The sequence below is a fragment of the Mycteria americana genome, chromosome 6, assembly GCF_035582795.1.
Source record: "Mycteria americana isolate JAX WOST 10 ecotype Jacksonville Zoo and Gardens chromosome 6, USCA_MyAme_1.0, whole genome shotgun sequence".
In the NCBI taxonomy this organism is placed as follows: domain Eukaryota; kingdom Metazoa; phylum Chordata; class Aves; order Ciconiiformes; family Ciconiidae; genus Mycteria; species Mycteria americana.
This window is the reverse complement of record NC_134370.1, coordinates 29,789,707-29,800,227: the sequence shown is the minus strand read 5'-3', so window position 1 is coordinate 29,800,227 and position 10,521 is coordinate 29,789,707. Positions and strand designations below refer to the sequence as shown.

At 39.8% G+C, this 10,521-nt stretch overlaps 1 protein-coding gene across 1 annotated transcript; it reads right to left on the bottom strand.

The window, feature by feature from the left end:
- Positions 1–476: 476 nt before the first annotated feature.
- Positions 477–9,770, bottom strand: PRXL2A (peroxiredoxin like 2A). Its single transcript, XM_075505201.1, has 7 exons — positions 9,592–9,770; positions 6,624–6,803; positions 6,164–6,255; positions 2,513–2,653; positions 1,317–1,481; positions 656–1,180; positions 477–614 (listed from the first exon to the last, which is right to left on the bottom strand). Exons 1-6 carry the CDS (start codon positions 9,599–9,601, stop codon positions 1,082–1,084), a joined length of 687 nt encoding a protein of 228 aa, XP_075361316.1. The 5' UTR covers positions 9,602–9,770; the 3' UTR covers positions 477–614; positions 656–1,081.
- Between the last annotated feature and the right edge of the window lie 751 nt (positions 9,771–10,521).

Genomic DNA, 10,521 nt, shown 5'->3' with positions numbered 1-10,521 from the left:
CCAGGACAAAAGAATCCTTCCCTTTAATTCTTCTGCTAGCTTAGTATGTTCTAGCCCGCACATTTTTCCAAAGTTACCTATCCTTTTATATACAGCAGCTAATGAGGGATACGCAACACTTGATAATCCTCTCTAACTGCAATGTTAAAATTTTGTTTAGACATTGAAACATCAACACATTTGGAAAATTCATGCTGTCCTGTTCATACTTCAGTCTAGGTACGTGTATGTGGCTATGTATAGTACTGGTTCTCATGGATCATATTGTGGAACGCTACATCTATTTTTAGGAACAGCCCAGCCATTCTACTGCAGAACTCAAGCCAGGATGGAAACTCTACCTAATGTGCTCTCTGATACTGTTTCCTTTTTTTTCTTAGAATCTTAAACACAAGAAGGAACTTGCCCTCATGCTACAAGTATCTTCTGAAGTGAACATTAGATGTCTCCAATCTTCCTTGCAGGGAATCACACAAAGAGCTGGAAGATCTAGAGCCAGTCGTTAACTAACAAGAAGCCTACTGGGTAGACACGGTGGCATGTCTTGACTTGCAGAATCTCAGAATAATCTAGACTGAGAGGATTTAGTCTTCTGTGTTTACATGTTATTTCTTCTGTGTTTAATGTGTTTACATGTTATTTCTTCTGTGTTTACATGTGTTTACATGTTAATGAAAAAGCAAAAAGTGAAGGTATTTCATTTACATAAAGTTTTATTATCCTTCAACCTCAGCTGGTACTCCATTACTCCAGCCTTTGCAGAGTTTTGCTCCCCTAGGTAGACAGGTTTTCAACTGACTGTCTCTGACTGAAAACATCTAGGCTAGGTCAGATTTTAGACCCAGCCTTTCATTAATACAGTCAGACACAAAAGAGCAGTTCAAATCCTGACCACCTGAAAGGCTGAAAAGCAACAATAAAAGATCCAGGAGGATTTTCATAATTTTCTATGTTTGAATAGATAATCTTTCCTCTGTGTTGATCACTAAATAGTTAAGAAGCAATTAAACTGCACGTTCAAGAAACAGATGCATTCTACATTTCAAGCTGTGATCAGAAGCATGTGCAACTATTTTTCTGTTTATGAAGCTTGTGGTTTTATCTTCTCAGCAGCTTCAAGGACAGATGGAAGGCTGACTTTGTCTCCAAATTCTTTCTCACGATGCTCCAGTAAAACACCCTAATCAAAGACACAAGAGAGAAATTTATACGCTAGTCTCCCCACGGGAGATCAACTGACCAGCAACTGAACATTCCAGAAAAGAAACTTTTGGTCTCACAGGAGACAAAGAAGCCTCCTAGATGGCCTGCAGTACCTGTCTTCCTGCCCCAATCACATATACTCCTCCCAGGGTGAATCCTTCTCCTTCCAGGTTACCACTATATCCATTTTTCCAAGCACGGAAGAAATTTTGCCAGACTCCAAAGCGGAAGAAGCCTGACATCATCATTTTTCGTCTGCGTGGACCATAGAAGCCTTTCTGCAGGGAAACAGAAAATACCTCAGCAATCAAAGTGAAAAGGACTTTTCCTCCCAAATGAAATTCAGGAAACCAGCCAACCCTGTATCCAAGAAAGGTCGCAACACACAAAAGCTAACCGGGAAGAGCTAAAAAGAAATTGCACCTGAACTAACCTCTTTAACGCACCGCCTGACCACTTACCTCCACCCAGCCAACTAGTGGTACTGCCACCACTCATGTAGATTTTAAGCTGATTCACAGGCATTTTAGCCCCATGTACATCTACATCCCTATTGCTGACAACAAGGGTGCTTTGTGATAAATGTCTTTTTTCTTATTTTTGAAGTATGACAATAAAAATGCTGGTAAAGAGATAATAGTGGTGCCAATTCCTGTAACTTTATCAGTCATCTGTTTTTTGGGGTTTTTTTGTTTGGTTGGGTTTTGGTTTGTTTTTTTTTTTAAATCAGCCTGATTCTTTCACACAGAGTGGGGAGGGAAAATAAAGGTATCTTCTAGTTGATTTTGAGTATTACATACTCTTATTCCTTCAGAAGCCAAATGATTTCTATATGTGTCTTCTGAGTTAAGGAGTAAGCAGGGCCGTGTTTTTTTTCAACAGGAGACTGGCAATACAACATGTGCCACTGTACCGGGACAAGCCACATCACTGCGATTTGGCCTCTATATGATGGATTAAGTATATCTGTCACCTTCAGACCGCTATTCACACATCATAAACATCAGCAAGTCACACAACCAGTGGAAGAAAGGAATAAATATTAATAGGCCATATTGTTTACCTGTTAAAGGGGAGGGGAGGAATAATCCTGCAACAGCATGTTATCAGTGCATAGCTACAGAGCAGTTTGTAAGCTGAGCAGGATATATATATATAAATGCAAAGCTAATTAACTTCTTAAACCACAATGCTACTAAATCCTTTTTCATTCAGACCACATTCTAACTGTATTACTTATACAAGCTCTTCAAAGAGGATATTCATAAGCTTGTTTTTAAACAAAAGGAGAACACCGACTTCACTATACCTTTTCATCCAGAAAGATTTCTCCTTTGAAATAATGCTGAAAATCCTCCACTTCAGTCCCTATCTTCTCTTTCACAACAGCATAGAGAGGGACACCCAGCTTGGACAGCTGAGGTTTCAGAGAGGAGAGCTCAGAAGCCTCCTAAGAAAGGAGAAAAACCCAAACATTTCAGGCAGTAGATGGAGGTTGGAAAGCTTCACCTTGAATTTCAAAAGCATCAGAAACATACATAAATTCTAGCTTGAGGTGCAAAACAGAAACAGACCTGTAAAGCAGACATTTAAGCTAGCTCTACTCCTAGGCAGGTCTTCATTAGATTTACTAAAACTTTCTTCCTTAAGCACAGAGGAAGATTTTTTGAGCATTTACTGGATAAAATATTAAAATCCTGGAGAAAACATATTTTTAACTCAAAGCTGTAGATATACCTTGCCTGTGCTAGGGCTTGAACTTTTAAAGTGTTCACAGAACAATGAAAAGATAGTGCCTGCACATCACTTAACTGTCCCAGTGAAAATAAACAGGGAATTTCTTCATACACCTTCAGTATCCCAGAAGCAATACTGCTTTTTCTGGTATGTAAGAGCGTAAGGTGTCACCACTCATATGCCGGGTTTTTTGTTCCGCTGACAGAATCTCAGCTCCCGCAGTTTGTACAAAGGCCTCCAAGGTTTCCAACAGATCAGAGCGCACGCTGCAAATATGTTTCTTCTCATGTCCAATGGAGAAAGGTAATTTTTACCAGACAAAACTCCCACAAAGAACTCCACACTTTAAAAAATGGACACAGTTTACTTGAACACCCTCAGCCACCTAACCAAAATGCCTTACCTCAAAGGCTTGTGGGATATCTAGAGTTTACTGAGTATCAAGCAGCAGACAGATAGGGGTGAACAGACAGGAGAAAAGACATTAGAGAAAGACATAAATAGGTGCAAGGTTAAGGGCAGCTTTGCAGTTCACTACTCTGTCTTTTTCAGAGGAAATGAAAAAGGATGAATCAGCATCACAAGCAAACACCAAGTAGTGAGTGTGAGAGTTAAAGGATCATAGATTATACTTGTTACATCTTTCCCTACTTTTCTGTTCTTAAAGATCTGGTAATTATTTTCTGTTTTCCCTCAACAAAATGCCTTATGATCTTCCTAAAAGGGGGGGTTAAAGCAATTTTATCTGGGATTTTTTATATAGTTCAAAACTCTCATAATCAACAAAACAAAACAAACAAACAAATTGTATTGCAACCTAACATGTCTGAGAACTGATACTCCAGGCTACTGCAGTGGGGTGCCCTGTAAGACCAGAAATCGCTGTCTCTGGAGAGACAGTGATACCATCAAACCTTGATTAGCCTTTTTGAGAAAGGCACTTCAGGAGTTTGATGGGGTTTATTTTGTGTGTCCTTGCTTGGCTTTTGGGAGGGGAAAGAGCCAGAACAATGTAAGAACATAGTTAAGTTTTAAAATTCTCCAGAGATGAGACTTCAAGCAGCATCTTGGGACTAGACCTGACTTGTTTTTCTTTACTGCTATTTAAAAATGACACAATAAGAGAAAGCAAAGAAGTCTATTTTTGTGGGCAAATTATAGCACGTAACAGCTGTACAGCCTTACCATGGAGCTGTGACCATTTCATCTAGTCTGTGAAACTGTTTTCTTGGTTTTGTAAAAAGCAGACGAGCACACCCTAGCAGAATACTTCCTCTCTCCAGCAAGGCAGGGACAACCCAAAAGAACAATTCCCATTTCAGTTTGTCCCTCTAATAGTTCAACTATGGCTCTTCTGCTACTTTAGACTGCTTGAGTTGATATCCACAATATTTAGCAAGCAAGCCCATGGCACTTTCACAATGACTGGAGCACTGAATCACTACATGGCCAGATCCAGACCATGAGATGTAGAAGTGTAGTCCTGTTAAACATAGTCTATCTTAAATAACAAAAAAGGAATTTGATGATTTAAGATGCAGATGATGAAGACAAAAGACTCCATATTTCTTAAGTCTACCAGCCTCAATTCTCAAGGATCCAAAGACATCATTCCAGTAGGCTTTGTGACATCCTTTGCAGTGGATAATGGAAGCATGTCCTCACCACTGCTATCAGGTCGGTGATCTATGATGTAGAATGGCCACTTTTCAACCCCACCACTGTGTCCAGGGAAGTATATGTTCCTTCTTGGTGCTGTCAACAAGGACAAAGTTCAACATCCTTTCCAAAGTGTAAGATAGTGGCAAGCAAGTGTATTTTGTCTCTTGCAGAAAAATAAAAACCTACTGCCTGCAGGTTAACATATATGGCAAGTCACCTGTATTGAACTATTCCACCAGCTCAGAGTGGGTGACAGTGGGGAAAGAAACAGCTTTCATACTATGGAGAAACATTAATGGTCAAAAAAAAGGGCAACTGAACTGTTCCTAGGAGAAAGGCAAGAGTCAACTCACAAAAATGATTTGAGTATACAACAATCAAAAATAACTTCGGTTTAGACAATTTAAAAGCTTTTTCAAACACTTTCACAGTTAAAATACAAAACAATTCTTTGCCTTAATTAGCTGATCAGTAGTGTGACTGCCTCTGTTAAAAATTTGAACTTCTGAAACAAAAATAAGAATTAGAAAATTAAATTTCCCTCTCATTTTTTTCCTGAAAGAAAAAAATCACAATTCTTTGAATTGGGCTCTTTATTTCCGCTTAGGAAGTTAGCATTAACAAAAAAAAAAAAAAATCATTAATGAATTCCTGTCTGACTGTATGCGGAAGGCAGAGAGTCAGGCACGTAGCACATTCTCCTCCTGCCTGTGCTACACCTGTTCAGAGAGCAAAGTACTTTAATCTTTAACCTTCCATGAATTCTACACATATTTAAGCAGTTACTACTGATGGGACCAGATCCCTTAATTAAGTGGTTGCAATATTAATTTTTTCATGTTATAGAGTAGTGAGTAATGAAGTAATAGCTATTTGTCCCCATAGCTATGAGAAAAATAATGGCCAAAGTGCAAGTTATGGCTGTTCCCAGGCACACGGTACATTCAAATCGTACTTTAAGTGTCTCCTCCCACCTCCACCCAAGGAACCTAATGCCAACTTAAGGATCAAATTTTGTTTCCCAACCCACCTTGTTATGGAACAGTAAATCCTGGTCTTCAGACTCCTTACCTTCCTGCCTCACATTCAGCATCCAGAACAGCAAGGGACTCCCCTTTATCCATATCTCTTTTTTGCTGATGAGCTTTATCTGATAGCTTTCTGCCAGTCCTGTCTTGGGCTGCTTTTGAGCAGAGGCTACCTGGCTCACAGAGATTTATTTTGGACATATGGAATACAACTAGTTCATAACACTCATTACCAGTTGGATTTTGTGTAATCTCCCTTTCTAATTACCATGGGCTAGGCCCCTGGCAGATGTAAAAATCATGTATCCATCGCCTTCAGAAGGAAAATGCTCAGGACCTAGACTATATAAACCAGCTGCAAAGAAAACGAAGTATGCTGTTAGCTGGCAACCAGCTTGGGCTAGGAAACAAGACCTTTCAGATACTTCAGATGTATCTGATGACTGTCCTACTCACCCTCTCCCTTTATGTAAAGGGAATCTATGCAAGTAGAGATCAACTCTTCCTAATTAATCCCCAAGCCCAGCAAGTACCTCTCTGCACAAAAATCATCCAGGTCTTCGCACAGCCATGATCACTGCACCATTCTTCTTCCACAGTTCACCTGCTTTGAATGTTCTTTGTTCTGTTTATATAGGAGAAACAGCATCAATAGTAATAGCAGCCATTCTTGTTTATAATGATTAATGCTTTAAGGACCAACACAAAGCATTCCAGAGAATTCCACATTCAAATACAGTTCTATCAGAAAAAAATTCTATATGCATAACAGGGTATTATTGCTTTATTGATTTTTTGAAGTGTGTCATGTTTCATCCAGAAATATCAGTTCTGGTTGCTTTTCCTTCACCAGAATTAACTGCTATCAAGGACACCCAACTACGTGTTATAACTAGGAAAGACTAAGAAAAACCCTTCCAACCCTGCCCTTACAAAGACTCTTATAAAAGCCCAGCTATCAAAGAATGTGGGCTGAAACATCCAGAATCTTACCTGACCCCAAAGTTTTTAGCTCTATCTCCTCTAAAAACTCCAAAGTAGCCTTTTCGGGCTTGGACAAAAATAAGTCAGTGTTAGCAAGGACGATCCCTGTCACAGCTGCACCAATGGCTCCAAGACCAACAGACCACACACCCATGGTGAAGATCCCGAAGTCGGGCAGGAACGACATTTCTGGAAAGAGAAAGAAGAAAGCAGCTCTAACACTGGACATCGATGATGCCAGACAAGGAGAAACTGGATTAAAACAGCAACTAAAAGCTCACACGGATATTTTTGGTTTGACTGGAGATTATCTGTATATTTATTCATGTACTGAACTGGGTTTTAGAAGATCTAGATTGCATTCCAGTTCTGCACCTAACCCACATCAAAACTATTAACAAGATATTCTTACCTTTTCCTACTGCCGGACCAACAAAAACATTCATGATTAAAGTGCTCAGATGCAATGGGGAGAAAGATGATTAAAGTATACGTGTGTAATAAAGAGTCTCTAACAAGATGACCTCTATGTTAGCCAGAAACTTAAATTATTACAGTAAGACAGTGGTTTCTTTCAAAAAAGAAGCATTTGTGGATTAAATGGGTTTTTCCCCCCACTAATCTATATTAAGCAGTGAATTTTAGAAATATACCACAGAAGACTTTAAAAAAAGAAAAAAAAAATCGATATCTGGTTCACCATAACTGGTAACCTTTCCTGTTCCTTACACTTCCACACTAGAACCAAAGCAGCTGCCAAGCCAAAATTAGAGCTTATCAGTCATGCCTGCAGACAGAAATATGTAGACTTGCAACCATTTTATTAGACACAGCAATCCAACATTACAAACATGCCCTGGACAGCACCTTCTATATGCTAACCAATTTCCACTCTTGCTAAAGCAGAAATGACATCAGGAACAAACAACTTAAACTCACACCCATCAGTTAGTACTGGTAACATTGAAATGGAAGCCATTACATACGCTTGCTCGAGTCTTAAAGCACAACGTTGCTTGTTGTTACTGGTGACTCTAGTTCAGTAGTAATTTTATTTAACCACCATCATTCACAAACCCCACCACAGCCCAGTCCTGACCCTCGCACGTTTCACAAGCCTTGAAAGGGCTGACAGCCACCTTCCAGTGAGGCAGTATCGGTTGTGAGGACGAAGTAAAGCACACTTAGCCCTGCCTCACGGACAAAATTCAAGATCCAGCTCTGAGCAATAACTGGTACAAGAGTCATTGGAGTTTTGGCAGTATAAGAAGTCACTGTACACTTACATCACAACAGTTATGTGTTACAAAGGGCTGTAGATTTGCAGTCACCCAACTTTAGTATTACACAATACAGAGAATCAAATTTTTTCCAGAGCCATCTGCAAAACCCTGATAGACTGTTTTGGTAAATATTGCCGTCTGTATATACTTTTGTAGGGGAGAGGTTTTTTTCCTCATAAATATAGGAAAATATTACTGTTTTGAACTGTGACTGGCAATAAACCGGAGACACACATAATATTTACCCCCACAGCTAGCTGTTCCCAGAATTCAGAAAGTAAGAACTAGGAGTATCTCCTCGCTTTTGTGTCAGAGCCACGGTGCCCAGAATTTACTGGGAGAAAATCCCCTTCCATCCTTAAAACTAGCTCCAGAATACTACTGACAAACAAATACAACTAACTGCCTACCTGCAGAAATAGCTAGAAAACATTCTGAAAAAAAGATCACTTTGTTCTTTTAACAGCATACTTGGTTCCAAGGAAGACAGTATCACAGTATCTAGAAACATGAATAATCCATGGTCCCAAGCAGGAAACAAGGCCAGTTTACACAAACATAACACAGATAAGAGAACAGATTCTACCCCATTTCACCACTTATTTCTAACCAAGAGAAACCTTCCTTGACCATTATCTGTTTTCTCTGCATACTTTTTTCAAACAGAAAGACATACTGTAATGGCAATTTTTTGATATCTGCTTCTGACTCATATCAGAAACCATCCTGACCCCAGCCTTTGGAATGACCAAAACGTAACTCAAAATGTCTTGCTGTAATGCAGCAATATCCTTGTGTTAAGACTTAAAATCTCTGTGGCATACCCAAAAGGCTATAGCCACGCTCCCTCCTAGCGTTTGATTATCCAACTATTCTTTGGACTTGAATCTTGTCTGGTCAAGAACTGTTTTTCTCCTAATTCTTAGTTACAAGAGGAGAGGGGGGGTAAAAAACAAGTATTAACCCCTTGTGCATGTCATTTGTGTACAAAAATGTTGCAAAATTTGTGGCAACTGATTAATCAGTAGTTCTCACATACTAATAAAAATAAAAAGCTATTTTTTTTTATTGTTAGCATTATCAGCATCGTTAAAAGCCAGTTTCCACTCAGTTGTAGTTGACAGAGAGTTCATTAAGCTTAGTCAACACACCTCTTAAGTTTAATTGGACTCTGGTCTCCACTCAGTGACAAAAAAACCCTGTTCAAATATGCGAACCTTTTGCTATTTAAAGAAATAGGGGAATGGAAGAAGCAGCTCTACATGGCGATACTGGAATTTCTCCCCTGCTAAGCAAACACCATAGTAAGCCACTTTGAAAAACACATATGGGAAACAGCAGCCAGGATTATTAAAACATTTCCTAACAAGACAGGCTGAGCCCTGACACATCTATGTCATTGAACTCCAAGTGAAGAGACTAAGCGGAAAACAGCTAGGCATTTGCAATTAGCACTTCATTTCTGTTTAGCTGCTGTTTATTAAGGAAATCTGAAGCTCAAAATAACTTCACAACCCTCCACCCCACCTTAAAATACAAACGCTACTTCCTTGTGATCAAACTCTATGAGTTTTTAAACACCAAATGACATTCCACAATAAGAAGATACAACAAAGCATCCCGTAAGCCATAATCCACGAGAAGATACAACAGAGCATCCCGTAAGCCTTTAACATTTAGGTGCACGTACTCACCAGAACCCATGCAGCCTGCAAGAGCATCAGCCACCACCAGCTCCCCCTGAATGCGAGCGCAAGCGGGAGAGAAGACAAACTGCGCTGCCACGGGTGGCAAGTGGGCAGGACTAGGCAGGAGTCCAGCTCTGGAGCCTTTGCCTTGCGGCCAGGACCTGGCTCTCAGCGTCTTTGAGCAATCCGTGCCACAGTCACCCTGTGGTGGTTACGAAAGAACAGCTGTCCAATCCACAGCAAGATTGTCTTAAAGGTATCTTAATAATTCAACTTTTTTTTTTTTTTCAACTGAACACATGGTTACCTTCTTTATTGGGTGGGTGGGTACAGGGAACGGGAATTACAGAAAGCTTTTCTGCTGGAAACACAGTACTAAACTTTAAGATCTGCATGCTAAACTGCTTTTCTGTAGAACTGTGCATTTTTACAAGTAGTATTTTTCCCTATGTTTCAGCCTATTCTACTTCTACCCCCCCCCCCGCCCCCAGACACTGCACGCCAACAATACAAACAACCCTGGAAACAATTAAAAAGCCATCACAATGCACAATGTTAGAAAAAAGCTTCATTACAGAGGCTGTACTGGTGAATTAACCCAGTGTTTCTATGCTAGGCTACCAGCTTTAGTGGCAACATCCCTTCACTAAAGAGCATCATTTTCTCTGGAACTATCAGATCTGCAAGCTCTCAACTCTGCTAAAACCTCCAAAAGGGAATGAGCACTTCTCTTTACAGAGAGCAGAGGCCAAAGAAAAAAGGAAAAACATCTTTTTGTGTGTTTTTGTGGTGACCACAGGAGATCTCCAAGATAACAGTGAGTTATTTTATGGTCTGTCGGTACTCAGCTACCCAGAATTTAAACAAGCTTAGTCTTAATCCTGTTCTAAGTGCCAGTTGATGGTCTTCACTTTGTGTCAAGAAGACCAGTTAAAG